The sequence below is a fragment of the Tachypleus tridentatus genome, chromosome 6 (genome assembly GCF_004210375.1).
Source record: "Tachypleus tridentatus isolate NWPU-2018 chromosome 6, ASM421037v1, whole genome shotgun sequence".
Classification (NCBI taxonomy): domain Eukaryota; kingdom Metazoa; phylum Arthropoda; class Merostomata; order Xiphosura; family Limulidae; genus Tachypleus; species Tachypleus tridentatus.
The window spans coordinates 59,319,353-59,339,708 of NC_134830.1; the positions used below are offsets into that span (position 1 = coordinate 59,319,353).

General features: G+C 32.5%; 1 protein-coding gene across 2 annotated transcripts in view; it reads left to right on the forward strand.

The window, feature by feature from the left end:
- LOC143252622 (uncharacterized) overlaps positions 1-20,356 on the forward strand; it is a 39,535-nt gene that overhangs the window by 14,129 nt on the left and 5,050 nt on the right. For both annotated transcript variants that reach the window (XM_076505026.1, XM_076505027.1), the window contains exons 9-18: positions 1,427-3,502; positions 4,711-5,470; positions 6,744-6,952; positions 9,625-9,844; positions 12,744-13,681; positions 13,949-14,152; positions 16,554-16,690; positions 17,398-17,519; positions 18,276-18,353; positions 19,628-19,814. In XM_076505026.1, coding sequence (XP_076361141.1) covers positions 1,427-3,502; positions 4,711-5,470; positions 6,744-6,952; positions 9,625-9,844; positions 12,744-13,681; positions 13,949-14,152; positions 16,554-16,690; positions 17,398-17,519; positions 18,276-18,353; positions 19,628-19,814 — 4,931 coding nt within the window. The remainder of the gene's footprint in view (positions 1-1,426; positions 3,503-4,710; positions 5,471-6,743; positions 6,953-9,624; positions 9,845-12,743; positions 13,682-13,948; positions 14,153-16,553; positions 16,691-17,397; positions 17,520-18,275; positions 18,354-19,627; positions 19,815-20,356) is intronic.

A 20,356-nucleotide genomic window follows, 5' to 3' on the forward strand; every position in this document is an offset into this window, starting at 1 on the left:
ACAGAGAAATGGTGCATGGACTTTATAGAGTTTATATTTGTTCGTCCATGTTCTCACTAAGGGATGTTTCCAAAGAAACAAGTAAAGTTCTCTTGTTGCTTCAGTGAACATACATCACTGTACTTGTTGGCATGGTTATACTAGACCATGCTTCTTTTTACGCTTGACCAAAAGTACTTCCCCCACCAGAATCTTCATCTTTGTGATAAAAGAAACAAGTTCAACATCATACTTTACAAAACTGTGGTTGATACAGTATGGGATTGGATATAAGTGAAGACATACATCAGGCAGTCTCACCATCTGTCTGTGTGACAGCATTTGGTTATGTTAAATAGAGATGACCTTCAGAACATTTTGAAAGTACTGCATCTTTATAACATTTACCCCCCATCTATTACAAGCTATGAGGACTTTTGCACCATGAAGAGAATAAAGAGTGATTAGCACTGTAGTTTTGATATGAGTGCTAGAGATCAGTTTATGAGAATTAGTGTCAGCAGGTTTGAATAACAAGTAAAGTGGCAGCCACAAAAAGCAGTCAACAAATAGTAGTTATCCATTTAAAAACTTCACAGATCAGACTTTAATAAACTTCTTAAACAGTTAAAGTGCAGGGGACACACATGTTTATAAGCTATGTCAGGAAAATTTGTCATAAATGAATGGTAATGATGTTGGTTTTGAAATAGAATTCTTTTTTCACTGGCACTTCTGTCAGTAACTTTGAAAATAATTGGCAAACATTTCCTAGTAGCTATAAAAGTTAGTTTCAAGCCTTAAGTAAATCTTTTTATGGAATATTAGATCATTAGATTTTTTTTTCAGTGTTGGTGTAAACAACAAAAGTGACACAAATTACCTGATTACTTTAAACATACCATATTCATCATGTGATTTGACACAGTACACTTTTTTCAGTTCTTTTCAAGGAAGGTTCTGTGTGACTCTTGAATGAAGAAGTTTTAATGAAGCTAGGAATACACAGAAACAACTTTATGTAGAATTTTTTCTTGTATGATTTTTTTATACAAATAAATAAAACAAGTGAAAGAGAAAACCTACTTGAAAGATAAAAAATCAGTGGAAAATATTTACGCATATTTATCACAGGAAATGTATTTTCAGCAAGGTGGGTCTACTAGCTTTTGAACCATTCTCCTTTCCTTTCACTTGTTAACCTCAAATCTGGTAGGAATCACTTTTCATGAAAAACATTTATTTTGTGTAATCATTGTGAATGTAACATGCAAAGTATGGCAGTCCTGTCCTATGGTTTGTGCTTGTGTTTTACTTTTAAAAAGTCATTCTCAGGTTCCATGTTTATTTATTATAATTCTTAATTTTAATGAGTTTTTAAAATTTCAGTGAGTTTTGAATTTTATTGAAGCATGTCAATTGCACTTTATTATACTGTCTTTTCTAGGATTCTTCAAAAGAAGTTGAAGAGAATGGAGAAGTCCAGGAAACAACCAGTGAAAGCTGTACTCTCGAAGAAATCCAACCTCCTGAACCTCACACTACTCAGGAAAACATTGATGTTGAACAAGAAATCAGGGAATTAATAAAAAAAAAATCTGCATGGAAAAAGTTTAAAGCTTCAAAAGATACTGATCCTGAAGTGGACCAAGAAGTGGAAGAACCATTCAAAACACAAGATTCAGTTCAAAATTCTCAAGCTTTATCTGATGGTACCATGATAGAAAATGAAAATAAAGAAAGCAAACAAGAAATATTAGTAAAAAAGAACACTTTTTACAAGCAAATTGGCTTGCAGCAGTTGGAGAAAAGGCCAGGTAGGGGTCGTCCTAAAGGAAGCAGAAATGTTGGGAGGCCTAGAAAAAATGATACAGAGAAATTTCAAGGAGGACGAATTACAAAAATGAAACAAAAACTGTCTATAATGAACAAACGGAAATCCTTTCATGGATTGAAATCAATAATTAATTCAAATTCCATATCTAAAGCAAATAATTCATCATTGGGAGGAGATAGTAATGAAAGTTTCAGTTTCAAAGAGCTTGACAAAAATGGAAACACAGTAGCAAGTACTAAAGAAGAAAGCATCACTGATACAGAACAGTTGATTTCTTCAGAAAGTGAGGGTCGGAGTAGACGTTCCACTAGCCTTGCTGCAAGAAATTTTATCAAATCTGTTTGTCGCAGGATTCAAAACACAAAAAAACTTGAAAGAATTTGGGCAGATAATGAAAATAAAATTCTTCATAGACGGTTTTTGGAAGATTCATCAGGCAGTGAATGGGAGGATGAAGATGAAGATTATGATGTTATCTCAAATGATTCTTTACATAAGTCTGATGAAGACAATAATTTACAAAAGAAAGAACCAGTGGTGGATAGATTGCAGTTACTGGAAAATTTTCATAGGAAACCATTTTCTTTTCTTTTACCTGAGAGCTACAGATCTGGTTTGTTTGGTCACAGTGGAAGATATCGTGGAATGAGAAATTTCCCAAGCAAACTAGACCGTCTACGGATGTTTTACAGTATTCAAAACCTTCCTGATTCTTTGAAGAAGAAACCTGGAAGAAAACCTAAATCGTTTTTCCAAAATCAACCTCGTAGTTTTTTTCATGGGATAACAATTCGTGGAAGAGGTAGGCCTAGGACTAGGACTAGTTATTTGGGTAGAAGTTTCCACTGTGGCATAGGTGACTTTAGAACAAGTGTTGGGCTATCCCAGAGAGGGTTATGGCCCAGTAGAGGCAGACGTGGAAGAATTAGAGGATTGAAACGTGGAATAGGAATTTGGCGTAGTGGATTGGTAGGGATAGAAGAGTCTGAAAAAACACTAGAAGACACATCAAATGTAGAGGATAATACTAGGTTATTAACACAGCCTTCTGGACCTGTGATGATATCTGTTGTTCAGGGCTCAGCTCAAAGCCAGAGGAGAGGCAGGGGAAGACTGGGACTGCAAGGCAGTATAAGACGACAACATGTCATTATTGGACCTCACAAGAGAAGAGGTCGACCACCAAAAACAGAGTCAATTATGCGTGTGGTTCAACATACTACTGTAGATGAAAATCAAGCAGTTGATTTTACTGAGGGATTGTCAGAAACCACCCAAGAACAACGTTTAGGAACACCAGCATCATTTTTAAAGAGAAAACGAGGAAGACCTCGTAAATATCCTCAGTATATCTCAAAAGATTACAAGTTCTTTGATGATGCTGCTCAGTTTGCTCCAGGTCAGAAAAGTGATTCTGAAGAATTAATCCAACAGCCAGTTATAAAAAGAAAACGAGGAAGGCCACCAAAATATCCATCGTTGATCCAACGAAGTATTTGGACATCAAGAATGGGCTTGCCACCAGAAGAAGAAGGAGCTACTAATTGGCATGGAAGACGGCAAAATAGGATTTTTGTTGTAATGCCTGATTCCAGCATTATAGAGGTTAAAGGAACAGACACTGTCAAAGCTGTAGACATAGCTGCCAGTAAACTGGAAGCAATAAAAAGAGGAGATCTTGGGCAGGTAATATTTGTTTTTGTATTGATCATAGCTAGTTTTACTCTTAAACTTTTATCATCAGTATACTTTGGTTTTACAACTTACTATCAACACGTTAGATAGATCATAAGGCTGATACAGAACATTCAAAAGTTTTAAAAGAAAAACTAGTAGATGTTGTTGTTATTGGATGCACCTAGAAGGTAGTGTTTATTAATAAATTTCATCAAATAAAGTTTCATTGTTGCTTTTCAGAGTAGATCAACAGAGAATGATTATTTTCAATAGGATGGGTATGTGCATGTGTAAATAAATGTACAGCCAAGAAAAGGCTAGGCAAAACATAGTTTCTATTTATTGTTAAAAGATGCTAAAAGAAATATGAATAGTCTGATTTTTTAATAATTAATTGTTGGTGTTTTATATTAATTCATAACCCTGCAATTGTGTTTATAGTTTTCCATCTAATTTTATTGTGTATGAGTGTGTTTTGTTTGTCACGAATGTTTTCTCAGTCATTTTGTGATGTAGTTTTTTAAAGAGGATTTAACTTTAATGGAACAGGTGAGTACATAGAGATAAGTCTTCAGAATTGGTATTTCAAGAAATTATAGTTTCTGGTGAGAAAAGATTAGGGTTTCTGGAGTTAATGTGTAGAATTTGAAAATAAATAATTTTGTTTATCAAAGTTGTTTCCCTTAAATGGAGCATTTCAAGAGTGTGATGTGATGTACAAGGTTATTTCTTCCTTTGAATAAGCTAGGTTTGTAGAGTGATTGTCGAATATAATAGGTAAAATAATGTTTGTCGAAATTAAAAGTAGCACATGTAATTAATTGTTAGGTAAGAATTTGTTTCAGGATATCTTTAAAAATGTTTGTTACTCTAGACCAAACCACTACAAGCAACAGAAGCATTTCCTGCTGGTTATTAAATGAATTTTTGTTCATCTGTGACTTAAGGAAAAGATTAGTATGTGCACCTAATAAATCATCAGATTGTTGTGAAGATGTTATAATGGTCTACATTAGATGTTTTGCAAAAAACTATCACTTATGACCAACTGTATAATTTTTCTCATTACCTAAAGTATATTTATTTTACTATTACTGTTATCCTTTGTTTAATTTTTAATACATTTTTTTTTAAAGTTGGCTATATTTAGAAGTTTATTGGTATGTGTATGTACATATATATATGCCTGTATGTTTTCTTTAAAATACACTTTTTAGGGCAACAAAGGGCCATACAAGGCACGACCAAAACTGGAAGAATGTACACTTGATACAGTAGATCATACATCAACATTAAAGCTTCCAAACACCATTCAGTTAGTAGAAAGTGAACTACCTTTGGAAGAGGCTGACAATGCAGAGAGGCTGGTGGGAATGTTCTTATTTCGTCAGGTATATTCACCAAATGAGACAACTCTCAAGTGCCTATTCTGCAAAGATAAATACTCTTTTCGCTTCCAAGTAGATCTGGAGAAACACTATCACTGTATCCACGAGCTTGCTGTACATAACACTAAAGCAGACTTTAGTGAGGATATCGTGTTTGTCTGTGTTCCTTCTGATGTAACAGAGGAGACCACTCTGAACTCTGCCTGTAGGTTCTGCGAAGTCATCTTGAAGACACTGAATGAGGTGCGAGAACACTATCCTATTGCCCACGATAAAACGGTTCGCCTCATTCCAGAGTCTGCAGTGATAAGCCTTGGAGAGTCATTCTACTGCAGTATATGCAGTCACCCTTCTGTAGACTTTACTGATCACCATGACCATATGAAAAGTATCCATCATATGCAAACATATGTTTGCCGCTTTTGTAATTATTGTACTTCTCGACCTAATCGTTTGAGGGGTCACTTTAAGCAGCGTCACTTTCAAGATGTACCGAGCCCTCACTTGCAGTGTCCAGTTTGTCAAGTTTATGCCCTAGGAAGGGAGAGACTAAACCGTCATATGCTTTTGTCACATGCTGTACAAACAGGTAATTAAAGCTGAAATTTAGGTGTTAGTGTTTACACCAAAACAGAAAAAAATTCTATGAAACATAATAACATTAACTTGGGCTGTGTGGCACTCAGGTCACAGTCGTACACATTTTATTATCATGCCGTCGTTACCAGCAAGAACACCACTGCCATTTTAAACTTAAGGTAGATTTTCCATTACCATTAGCTAATGTCATAGGTGATACTGGCCAACTCACTCATGTTTTTACATTTTTAAGAGCCATTGGTCTTTTCAACTTAAGGTTTTTATTGGACTGTACACTGTTTTACATGATTTCTTTTACACATTTTAATTTTCTTTTGACCTGAACCCAGGACTAGAAAAGCCAACTTCAGGTGACTGACAGCAAATTTGACTTTAATGCTTTAGTCTTCCTGGCATGTCTTAATTTTACATATTTTAAGTATTTTTATCTTCATTTCCATATACCATTATACTGTACTACATCTTGTTTGGCATAGATAGCTTAGTAGCTTTGTGCCAATAAACTTGAAATACCTACCTACCAGACAACCATTAAGAATGCCTTAAATTTGTTCACTGAAAGTATTAGGTTGATAATCAGTAATTGGCATATCTACAATAATAATGATGAATTGGAATTACACAGTATTAAAAACACTTCTGTGTCTTAACATCAGTTACTGAAATAATCATTGATGTACCAAAAATATTTTGGTGTGTAAATAATCCTAGTTTCTGGTTAATTGTTTCACTCTTTAATTCCCTGTATTAGTAAATGAATAATTCAGGCAAACAAAATCCTAACATTTAGTGTTAAAGAGAGTTGTGACCCAAGGGATATGCTATCTTTCACAAAAAAGTTAATTTAACTAAACTTTATGAAAACTGCATTTATTGTCTCAGTAGGTGATGTATGTTTGATTTGAATTATCAATGTTATTGTTTTAAAATTTTATTTTATACAAATACACAGTTCAGAGTAAATAATTTCAGTTCTGAAATGCATAATTTTTATTTTTTTGTCATAAAAAATTAGTATCCCTTAATTTTTACAAATGGTATGCGAGCAGTGTGTTGAGTTTTGTAAGACTATATTGTGTCATGTATCTATTTCTATTCTTAGAATCACAGAAAGACATTTTTTAATATCCCTTAATTTTTACAAATGGTATGCAAGCACTGTGTGTTGATTTTTGTAAGATTTTATATTGTGGCATGTGTCAATTTCTGTTCTTAGAATCACGTGAAGACATTTTTAATATATTTTATGGACTTTTTATTAGGTCCTGAGACATGGTCATGTGCAAAATGTCTTCAGCCTTGTGGTGATGTCCGAGAACTCACCAGCCACATTGCAGAGTGTCCTTCCCTTCACACTGAAACAACCACTTGGAATACTGAAACTAATGCTTTTGGAATAGTTGGAAAAGGAAATGTATTCTATAAATGCAATCACTGCTCCCTCACTTTCTCTACTGAAGATGAGGTTAAGGTAAAAGATCATTGGTGATTATAACACTCCTGTGAATGAAATGAAAAATCTATTCAGTAAAATTTGTTTCTTATATTTTCTTAAAAAACAAATCTTACAGTTTGAACTTGGTTTGGAAAAAGATTAAGTACTAAAAATATAAGCATTGCTCCTTGAGTGAGTTGATATAGGCATGGAAGTTCTGATTGTAATTTGTTTGAACATATTTAACTATTGTAAGTGATTAGATACCAGTATTATTCAGTTTTTTATTTGTCTACTAAATGCAGATCTTTTGAAATATTTATTTAATGTCTCTAATAGTGGTCTATCTGCTGTTCTCTAAAAACTTTTTTTTTTACTGGGTACATGAACAATTGGTTGGCAATTAGGACTTTTATGTCTAAACATTTCCTGTAATGAAACATTTATGAGAATTTTTAGGATTTTCACTTGTCACTTAGATAAAGTAGAAAAAGAAAAATATAGTTTTATCAGTTCTTTAAAAGTTTAAAAGGGACTGCACAGTTAGTAGTGATGTATTAGAATTATGTTTACTGTTTTTATCTTCCCTTCTTCCTTTTTAAGTTTTTCTTTCTCAGTAGAGGCATATACCTATAGGTTGAAATATTTATAATTTTATCTGAACTAAATATTTATTTATAACCACTACAAAAAACAAATTATATTAAAATTTAATAACCTGGATAAAAGTTTAATCCAATCTAATTATTCAAACCTAATAGATTTAGATATAATAGAATTTTGACATTAAGGACACCCTTCTGACTTCATTCCAGATTACCTGTGTAATGATATAAAGATCTGTTGATGTACAATCTCAGGGTGGATTAGTTATGCCCTTTTTTATTTATTATTGGTCATAAAGTTTAAAAGTACTTCTCTTCAGAGTTTGAACTATTTTTTTATATTTTATTGTCAGTAACTTAAGTAAAAATCTGCTAACAATAAGGCAACAAGTCACTGCTTATTTCGTTAGTCTGTTACATGACATTTTAATAGGATGCTCTAGAGAACAACAAAGTGTGCACACGGAAATAAGCCAACTCAACCCTTGCTCTAAGAACAAGATATAGAATTTACCAACTTATCTATTTTACAGTGTTTATGATGAGAATTCCCCAGAGTGATAAGATTTCACTTATAATAAATATTTTCTCAGATTCAGGTATATGGTTCACAGCCAATCCAATAAACATTACAAGTATTTGAATATTGGTCATCCTTCTGGGATGCTTGGAATTTAGTGGTATACTATACAGGCACACAAAGGTAACTGCAATTTAATAAGTGCCTGCTCAGAGAGTGAAACTAAAGACATTGATTCAGAATATCTAAGAGCCCTTTACTGCAAAATTTATGAGGTCTCATCACAAAGTACTAAGACTTCTTCTGTTACAGGTGCCACTAGAGAGGCAGTGAGCTTCATTGAGGTGTGTACAAAGTACAAGTAGTGATCTATCCCACAAACAAGCCATTTCTCCGTACCTTATACCCGTGTTGTGAAAAATGTATTCAAAAACAGACGTATATCTCTTTCCCCTGTCGTAATAAAAATGGACAGAAAAGAAGAGCAATGTATTTGCATCACGTTTTGTGTGAAAAATGGTAAAGGAGGAACAGAAGTCCACAAAATGTTCAGAATTGCCTTTGGTGATGACTGCTTAAGTAAGGCTTTCATTTATCAGTGGATAAAATGCTTCCAAGATGGCTGGGAATTGGTCATAGATGACCCACGTTCTAGGCAATCATCGACATTGTCCACTAATGAAATGGTCACTAAGGTGAAATAAAAAATTCAAAGTGATTGATGACTAACTATCCATGAAATTCCTGATGAACTGGACATTTCCTTTGGATTGTGTCAGACAAGCTGTGGAAGAATGGTCATTGGTTTATTCATCATAACAATGTGCCTCCACACATTGCTGCAACTGTTCAAGTTGTCAGAAAAAAAACATTCCTGTGATACCACACCCTCTGTTTTTTCTTGATCTTGCCCTGTGTGAATTTTTTTCTGTTCCCAAAAATCAAAATTAAGTTGAAGGAAAGAGATTTGATGACACTCCAATCATCTATAATAATGTGAAAGCAGAACCTAGTCCCATAACAGTTGAAGACTTCCAGCACTGCTTCCAAAAATGGTAGGAATGTTGGAACAAGTGTGTATCAGCTGGGGGAAATTACTTTGAAGGAGATAACATATAATACTGATGTATGTACATTATTCTTCAGAATAAAAGTGAAGCCTTAGAACTTTTTGATCATACCCTATATTTTGGTTATAAATAGTAGAAAAAAAGATACTTAAAAGGTATGTGCTTGATGATGTAGTGCCCATTAGCTGAGGTGCTGTTTTACTTAGTTTTTACTGAAAAGTGTGTTAAAATAAGAATTATTGGAAAATATACTGTTAGTACTCACTCCATCTATTCTCTTCTGCTGCAAAAAATGGTTTCCAGTGGCAGAACTGTAAGCCTGGAGACTTATAAAGCTAAAATCTAGGTTTCAGTTTCAAAAATGTTACATGTTGGTTTAAATTTAAAATAGAAATAATCATTATTACTACTATTATTGGTTAACATTTTCACCAGGATCAACAGAGTTTCTTTCTTTTTTTTGCAAGTAATATAGTAAACAACAAAATGTATATTATTTCTGTGACCTGACAGAAACACATGGATGATGGCAACCATCTTCCTCCTGGGCAATCTGAGGAAGTTGTAGGTCATCCTGAGATATCGGAACTTGGTGGTGGTGAAGACGGAACAACCTGCTTCGTCTGCTGCATGCGGTTTCCAACATCGCTCATGTGTCGACAACATCAACATCATGTTCATATGCGATGGGTGAGCAAAGAGACACCAGACTATTCTGAAGAAGAAATGCCAGGTTAGTTTATTGTTAATTGCCTCAAACTATGTTCACTATACTTGCTGACAGTCCTTTTGATGCTGATTAGATCATAGAAGCACAACTCTAGTGTGTGATTATCTATAAAGTTTCTTTAGAATATCCAACAGTTTGTCATTCTATTAAATTATCTTAATTTTATCATATAATTTTAATTTTGCAAAGAATATTATTTTGATATATTATAGAAATAGGAAACTGTTGATAGAGGCAGGAAGGTGTAGAAACTGGGTGCAAAAAACCATACGAGTGGTTAAACTATATGTGGGCTTTTAAGTACCCACAGTTCTTCAACACCTATTATTACCCATGTAATCTTATAGATTTTGAAAAAAAGACTTTAAACTACTATTGAGCATTTCAAGACATTTCCCATAATTCCTTATATGAACAGTAATTTTCTCAGCATTTATGATCCCTCCCCTAAAGAGAATGTGCTCCACAGATCTTTGTCTGAAATGAGGTGTTTGTTTTTACCAAAATGGGGTAAAAAAAGGAGATAACTTGATGAAAAATTAATAATTACCATGCATATATGTCTGTATATTTTTTAATAAAACTAAAGTTGAAGTTTCTATGATAGGCTTAGCAATTAAAACTAGTAGAATTTTGAATTTCTCTGTTTTCAAACTGACAAATGCAAAACTCAATTCAGAATTATATTACAGTTGAAGCAAGGTTAATGTGCCGTTTAACAGTATAACTTGTTTCTGCTATTTCTAATAAAAATTCCTCATTTAATGTAGTTATTTGGACTCTCTAATTATAACATATTTGGATAAGGAACAGTTGAAGTACAGTACTACTGTAAACAAAGCAGCCAACAATGGTACAAGCAGTTACATCTTACTAAGGATGATAACTTGCCACCAACTTGAAAATAACCATTGTTGGATTATAGTGTAAAATTAGGTCTTTTTAATGACTATAAATATGTACATGTAACTTCTAAAGCTTCATGTTAACTATAGAAGGGGAGTGTAGACCTTGTCAAGGTTAACAAAATTTATTTAATGTTTCAAGTGTATGCATCCAAAGAACTTTGAAACATACTTGTCAAAAAGGAAAGTAAACTATATTCTTACCTAGACTTGTGTGACTATCCCCTTATGCTTCTAGCTATGAATCCATTGATAGTAAAGTGGTTTAATTATATTCTGAATGTAACTCAGTGGCATGCCCAGAGAGGAGTTTGAAAAGCAAGGGTTGAACAGATTATAACATTAACAAAATAATGAATACTAATAAATATTCAAATGTGATATTTATTATTCTTACTATTTACAAATATTAATTGTATCAATGTCTTTTATTCTTTTAAAAAAATTTACTTTTTAAATATAAGAACATCAAAAAGTTGTTTATTTTCCATTTTATGTAATAGGTATAGTAGTTTGGTAGCTACATTCTTCACTAAACATTAAAGCGTGAAAGGTTTCAATTCTTGCACTGTGTTAGCTTCTGATGTTGGATAGAAATTGTAAGTTTAAGAAAGCTTGTTTATTAAAGCAACTGAATTTATTCTTAGTTTCTGTTATGTTAACACAAAACAATGATAAGTAATGGTACAATATTAATACACTTAATATTATATATTTGGTACACAGACAACTGTGATGTTTCAAAAAATAAACTACTTTTAATCTCATATCACTGATTAATATTTATACTGATTATGGGTGGGGGCCCACCCTTTGCAACACTTTGAGTAAGGAGGGCTAATAAAACTCAGTATCAGAATTAGTATTCAAGTAATAAAGTTTGCCCTTTATCATCACCTACATGATTTTCATTGTAAAACATGAAATAAGAATAAAATATAGCCAGCTAGATTGAAGTACATCTTATGTAATCCATATTTACCGAGGCCCGGCATGGCCTAGCACGTTAAGGCGTGCGCTTCGTAATCTGAGGGTCGCGGGTTCGTGCCCGAGTCATGCCAAACATGCTTGCCCTCCCAGCCGTGGGGGCGTTATAATGTGACGGTCAATCCCACTTTCCGTTGGTAAAAGAGTAACCCAAGAGTTGGCGGTGGGTGGTGATGATTAGCTGCCTTCCCTCTAGTCTTACACTGCTAAATTAGGGATGGCTAGCACAGATAGCTCTCGAGTAGCTTTGTGCAAAATTCCAAAACAAACAAACAAACCATATTTACCTCTTGTGTCACAAACACAGTAGCATATCATTTTACTTCATTATGCTTATAAAGGTGTCTTGACCTTCAACTTTTACTGTTTAGTTGGGTTTTATATGTAAATGATTAGTGAATCCTGACTTTTTTCCTAAGAAACAATACTGTAAAAAAAAGTCAAAATATTCAAATTAATTATATTATGAACATAGAGAGTAACAATGTTTTATAACCATCCAATTTACTTAAGTAAAAACTTTTGTATATAACAGTACAATTTCTGGATAGAATATTAACATCTGTCATTTTGTTTCAATTATTTACTTGACCTTACATTAACGTAAAGTAACTTTTTTTATACATTACATTGAGATGCTACATGAATACCAATGCTGATATTGACTTTTATTCATTGATCGTGCCAATCCTTTCTTTTTATCTATTACAAACTCTCTATGAAAAACAGAAAAAATTAGGTGAAGTTATTTATTTTCTGTGTAAAATATACAAGAGATCTTTGCAATAATTAGTGAGGTTAATTGCAATATTAATATTAATTTTTTAATATTGTTTCTATATGTGTGACTCATATTTTAAAAGGACCCTCTAACCCATATATTCGTCAACTAACATTAATGTGTCAATAACTTATAAAAACATGTTTATAATGTCAGCAAAATCTGTAGGAACCTAATTAATTAATAATGTTAACATTAAACTATACAAATGTAAATTAACATTTTTCAGAACTTTGCAATGGAAACTGTCAAGACAGTGAAATTTCAGAAAGTGAAATCTTTAAGAAAACAAGTGATTTTCAGCCAAATATCATGTCCAGTGCATCGTCCATCCAGCTGCGTGAAGAAGCTAACTTAGTTGACCAACAACAAGAGGTTGGCCATGCTGCTGTTGGTAGTCAGGAAAGCAATTCTCAGCAGTCACTGATGATTCCTGTTGATGATGAAACATCAGCTTCTGAAATTCTAAATGGCCAGGATTTGACCACTGGCCAGCTTATGGCTCAGCCATCTGCAAATCCTGAAACTATGACTGATGAACAGTCTTTATTTACTGTAAACATTGTTGATCAACAGCCAATAAACGATAAAACCTTAACTTATGAACAGTCTATTATTACTGACAACATAACTGAACGAAGGCTGGAAAATAGTGACAATATAACTGAACAACAATTTATTCTCACTGAGAACACATCTGATAAACAATCCTTGAATAATCAGGATTATCTAAGTACACCTGGTGAACAGTTCAATATCAACATAGTTGACAGTGGTGCCGGAGATGCTACATTAACCCCATGTGAAAAACCTAAAAATAGATTAATTACTATCCAAGACCTGCCTACTGATAAGGAACTAGCAGAACTAGGTTTTCCAGCCAAGGTTGGTCATTACTGTCATCAGTGTGATGCTGTTATCAAAAGTTACCCCCTATATTACATGCACATGCATAATGTACACAAGTTGGAAAAACGATTCCAGTGCATTATCAGCGAGTGTAAACAGACATATCGTAGCCCAGCAGCCTTTCAACATCACGCTCTTCGCCACAACCAAAAGTCAGAAAGTTTTTGTAGCATGTGTGATATGGTGTTTGGAAGTGAAGAAGACCTTCAGGATCACATGTTTAGTCCCAGACATGCTACTAAGTATATTACAACACAGGTATTTCTGAAACAAAAATCTGTATATGTGTGTATGTCAGTGATTTAACATAATTATCTGGTGATTTTTTAATTTTTTTCTTTAAATAATCCAAGTGGAAATGCTAAAAAAACTTGCATTCTTTTAATTAAAAGTTAAACAAATCTGCCATATTGTTTAATTTGTTTATTGTGTTACTTTGCCAATTTTACTGTACAATCTTATTTTTAAAAAATCCTTAAAAATGTTTAGTATCCTTTTTCACATATCAATTTTCCCATCATTTAGGAAAAGTACAATCGATCCGAACCACGAAACTACCGTTGCAAAGTTTGTCATAACTGGTTTGGACTCTTTGCAACTTTTGTAAAGCACATGGAGACTGAGAGTCATCAGTACCAGTGTATGCACTGTGGACTGTTGTTTGTTCAACCTGGCCCACGTAGAAATCACATTCAGAGTTTTCATCCAGAGATGGCTAATGTTTGTGAGGTAGGAAACTTCTTTGCATAAAGTTGAAGAATTAATGCCCCCATATGAATTTATTAGTTGTGTTATTCAAAAATTCTATATTTTTGTTATTTTTTTTATGAAAGAAGTACACAGTTGAATTTCTGTTTCCAGAAAATATGTAATGAGTAACAAAGGCTATATGCATTAGGACTAAATAGTGTGTACTGTTTTTTTTATTGTTTTTTTGCCATAAATTCCTTAAAAGCAATATGAAGAAATGTTAAATTAAGTACAGAGCTATTAATTTCTACTTAAGTTTGTTTTACCAATTCTGGATTTTAATAGGAAAGATGCATTGTTATTAAAAGTGTTATTTTATATTGTGTTATCCTGAAACTTAATAATAATTTGGCAAACAATGATTTGTAATCAAAATGAAATGATTTATTTGTCGGGGAACATACTACATGTTTTATTGAAACATGTAATATGTTACCTCAAAACAAACCAATTTATCATATTTATAAATCATTGTTAATGACTTAGTTTGTAACTATCTTTGTTAACCTGAAGATGACCTAAGAAGGTTGAAACATTCTGTTCTTTAATTAAAGTTTTAATAACCTCACCAACTGTCTTATTTACCAATATTTTATTAACTAGTCACATTATGTATGTGTGTGTGTGTGTGTGTATATATATATTGTTACTATTTATAAGTTCTTACATTTTTTTTCTTAAAACATAAAACAGTAAATAAAGAAAACAATGATATTTTCTACTTATAAACTTTTTACTTATTACTTATTTGCTAGTTGCTAAACCTTGTCACATTTTGTACATGTTCTAAAACAAAATATTTTTTTAGGTTTTATTTATATGCATTTTGAAATAACAAAATATTATAAATTACTAAGTCAGTACCACAGAATTCCACCAATTTATCAGACTTGATAACTAAGCCATATTTGGGTCTAAAAATATTTTTTTAGCTCCACCAGGAAAAGAAATGGTTCCTTTATTACAAAGGCTAAGAAATGGGGGGGAAATTATATGCTATTAATTGGTTATATGCATATCATTGGATGAAGTAGTTGTATGCAGTCAAGTATTTCTGAAAATGGAAAAGTTGAGCTAGGCCACTTTAGTTAATTTGCTAAATATAATAATATCTCAGAAAATTGAAAAGATAGGGGTTTCTTGACTTATATTCTAGCTTGTTAATTTGAGTTAATAATTTGTAAAAGACTATAGACTTTGTATCTGAGACATAAACATCTAATTTGAACCAAAGCTGTATTCAACATACCATGTGACACTCAAAAATAAGTTTTTAGGATTTTTTATGTAATATTTACTTTTAAACTAAGAAATTACCTAATGTATTAGGCCATCCCATAAGTATTTTTTCAAAAAAAATTAATGTAGAAAGTTCATCATCATTTCTGTTCTTTGTTGAAGGCTTTAATAACTAAAATATGCACGAGGATGTGTATAAAAATGTTCAGACAAATAAAAGAAACTGATTCAACTACACTTTTTCACATCATTAATCAAATAAACCCTCATGAAGATGGATGTGTCTGAAGAGCACATTAGGCATATAATGCTTTCTTAGTGTATAAAAAGCAATAGTGCAGCAGAAACTATATGAAACATTCAAGGTGTTTATGGTGCTGAGTCTCTCAATGAAAGTAAATATCGAAGGTGGTGTTAGAAGTTCAGATCAGGTGACTACAGCTTAAGTAATGTGCTACATCCAGGTCATCCTGTTGAGTGTAATGATGACTTGCTGCTGGCTGCACTTGATGAAAATTGTACTGTAACAGTTGAAGAACTAGCATAGAAGCTTAATTCAACCCATTCAACAGTTCACCATAATCTGCAACAGCTTGGAGAGGTGTCAAAACTTGGAAAATTGGTCCCCCATGATTTGACAGAAGCCAACCTTAGAGCAAAAGTAGACATTGGCACTTCTCTGCACTCATGAACATAACTCACTTTTTTTGGATAAGTTAGTGACTGAAGATGAAAAATGGATATTTTATAAAAATGTTAAGAGTTGCAGACAGTGGCTCAGTGCAAGTAACCTGGCTAAAGCACAGCCCAAAATGGACCTCTATCCTAGGAAAGTTGTTAAGCATTTGGTGGGATATTGTTGGTGTGATCCACTTTGAGTCACAGCAGTCACTCCATGTAATGATTACATCAGACTTCTATTGTCAACAGTCAGAGCACTTAAATGTTGCATTGAAAGAAAAGAGGCCTGCTTAAATTAATCGTAAAGGTGTTACACCAGGATAATGTGCAGCCCCATACAGCAAGGATTACATCTGTAAAGATTGAAAAGCTAGTATTCTTTGGTATTACCTATAAATTAGTAACTTAAATATTCAAATTTTAAACAATGCATTACTTAACTTTGTTTTATTTTATTCAGATATGTGGCATCAAATTATCTCATCCTCAAGCACTTTGGAGTCACTTGTCCTTACACAGTATAGTTCATGAGTGTCACAAGTGTCAACGACGTTTCCTCCAGAGGGAGCAGTTGGTAGCTCACATGGAAATACATGCGTAAGTTTCAGAAACATTTCCAAGTTGTTTTGCTATTACATCAGTTGCTTACAGCTATTACTTGTCACGTTTAATGCTAGTTTGCTTTATTTTTTATTAGAGATGTAAGTATAAACAACTTTAATAACGTAATATTGGTAGCAGCTAGAGATCTAATACTCATTACAAAAAAGTTGGTATTTACATGATATCAAAGAAAATGTATATGCATAAATCGTTGAACTTTTTATAGAGTATAAATACAAATAATCATAAACTATCCTTTACTGAACATCTAATTAAGATCCTTTTTTGCAATTTTAAGTGGCATTAAACGTTCAGTGTAATTTTTTCTTGGCTTAAGTTTAGTTTAATGTAGAATCATAACAGCAGTTTTGTTTGTATGCAATGAGTAAACAATGATTTAAAGAAAATGTGGTTATTTATAGCTCTTTAACATGAAGTGTGACAAACACTCCTTAATTTATGCATGTTAAACTGTGAATTTTTTCTCATTCGGTAAATGTTTTGTGTAATCATTTTTATTTTTACCAAATTGTCAAGGATAAAGCAATATATACTAAAAATAGATGTGCTACCCATTCTGCCTTTAAAAAGTTGCATAGTTTTTAAGATTTTCTTAGTGTAAATATTATAATAAAATTACATGCCAATTAAAATATATAATAATAGTAAGTAATTTAACTTGTTTTATGTGATGAAATTAGTCCCCCTGTTTCTTGTCCTTGGGAAGGATGCAATAGAAAGCTGTCATCTAAAGTTGGCCTGTACAATCACCTGAGAATGCACCGTGGAGAAGCTGATTTTAAATGTTCACATTGTGGTAAAGGTAAGCAAGTTTTTCACCTAATACTACATGTTGATCAAACCTGCTGTTGAAGTAATGTTCAAGTTAAAAATTGTTAACATGTTAACTATTATGGGAGTGTTGGCTCAGTGTGTTGTATTTTTCTCTCTACTGTCTCAATAAGCACAACAGATGTGTTGTATTTAGGTGTGAGAAGTATACTTGTTGCTAACAAGGTAACTACTATGTCCATACTGATGTCTAAATAATCTATGTAATAAATATTGCCATCATTTCACTTTTCCTTTTCTCATATTTTATGATATGCCATTTTGACTTGATGTGAGACACAAAATTCTCGTGTAGTTACCTAATACGTTTGCAAGATTAGCGCTAGTCTAGGGTAACCTTTGGAAAAAAATGATACTGTTGTAAATTTACTGTTATTGAGAATGTGGTATGTGCTATCATAAATCATTTCTTCTTTTTCTCTTGCAGAAACTTCTTTGTTATCAGAAGATCAGTATTTTGTTTGAAGGTTTTTCTCTTAGTGAACTGTTCTAATGAGTGTTATAGTCTCATCAGGCTAATTACTAGTGTGAAGATGGTGTTTTTACCTACTGTTTCAAAAGGTGTTATGATAACAGAAGAACAGTTGTTGGTTTGGAGATCTTAATACTTTAAGAATCCTGATCTGGCTATTTTGGTGTATCCTGTTTATTGTTATTTTAGGTATTGGGTATGAACCTGGTTATTGTCAGTTTAGGTATTGGGTATGACATGTATTTTCCATTTCAGGTTTCTTCAAAAGAAGTATGTTGAAGAGTCATATGAAGATCCATCAACAGTCATTGAGAAACACCAGAATGATATTGAGTAAGTTAATCCTTAGCTTGTAGAGAAAATAAAACTATATTTATATATAACACCAGTAACAGGTAAAATTTAGTAGTACAAAATTTATAACAAATGTGAACATATTCATTCTGATATGTAAATTATAAAAAATGCTACTATAAAGTGAATTTGTGTTTAACTAATAATTTTGTGAGGTGGGCATGGCAAGCAAGTTTGGTGGAAGGCTGTAAAAATTATAATTTGCTTTAATAATATGTATATTATAATGAATAGTTTATATTAAACTCCATACTTAATAGAGGGAGGTGCAAAATAAATTAGAGAAGGAGGAAATATCTAAAGAACACGTGTCACAACTCTCACACTAGGGGTTTATAAAATATTTCAAGTTAAGAATTGAAACTTGTATTAAAATTTGATTTGTTAATATTTTGCTATCAAGTTTATTTGTGTATTTTGATGACAAAGTAGTTGAATTAAGTTTCAAGTGTAACTGTAAAAGGCAGGGACATGCAAACTCGGAGCAGTCAACATTCTAATTCTTTATAATAATGGACAGATCTTTAGTTAAAAAATTCTTAATTGGAAATTCAAAAATCTGATTTTTTTTAAGTAAGCAAAAGACTTAATGTTTGAACTGAAACTTATCAGAGTTTATGAAGATACACAAAATATGTTGAACGTTATTGTATAAAAACTGTATGGAAAGAGCTAATGTTGACATATGAACAGTAGCTACCATAATACAGCTGTGAAGTGAATTGCAAAATGTTTGAACTCCATTTTATTACTGCTTCCTTTAGCTGCACCCCCACTAGTAAAGTGGTAAGTCAACAGATAGCCCGATGTGGTTTTGCTATAAGAAAACACATGCTCCTTTAGCTGCAATGGAAAATATTGTGATTTTGTAAAAATAAAACTGATCACAATGGCAAATTGAATATTTAATCCAAACTGTGATCATTCATCTGTAACCTAGCAACATGGCTTCATTCTGTTTCTGTAACACAGTTATGATTCAATTAAACTAATAAAAAAACTTAGTGATGTATATACAGTGCATAGGAACATGATAAAAAATTTTATTAAAAATAAAATGTAACTCGTGCACATATACATTTCACAAAGTGATGTAAAAGAATCATATTTAACTTTTCATCACTTTCTTTGACTTCTTGTTATTTGTAATTCCCACACTAAAAGTAAAATGTTTGTGGCAAACCTTATGCCATTCAGCATGATACAACAGAAGTTAATAAAATATGAAATTAATGCTTTTTTGTATTCTAAAGCTCCCGTAACCACCAACCATCAAGAAGCATGGACAGAAGTTCAGTTAGGTGACCTTCAAATTGATCAAGATCAGCAGGAGCAAGCAGTCAGTGGAGTTGAGATGATCCAGTTGATTTGTGCCAGCTGTCTGAATGGATTTGACTCTGAAGAAAGCTTTACTAAACATATTTGCACTGGACAACACAAGTAAGTTCTGCTTTAAAACTTCTACTAGGTATCTTTTCCTGTAGAGAATTTAAACATTAGAGAGGAGAAACTTACCTCAGTGGAATAGATTTAATATGTATGGTAGCAGTAGTTTCAAGTGCGTACTGTAGCGTTTTTTTTTTATCTAACCCTAATTTTTTTGTGTAAGTAAAGACGTAACCAATAGTCATATATTTATAGCAGTTTTAACCCTCTTATGACCTGTGAGTACTTTTTAAATGTTGAGTGCACACCTGCATTTCTAATTTAAAGTAAAAATAATTTATTTAACAATATTGCAAACATTTTTAATTAACATTACTGGTTTGTAGCTGTTATCTCTTAAGTACAAAGAGTTTAAAAACAGAATCATTTGTTTATTAAAAAAAATAAAAGTTGAATGATCTAACATAACCTTTATCAATAACAAGAAACACAACTGTTTAGTCAAAACATATATTGTTGTGTACTTTAAAGTGCATGGACAGCTTCATTCAGTACTTTAAAAACAGTTTTTCTCATTTTTGATACCAGATGCCTCC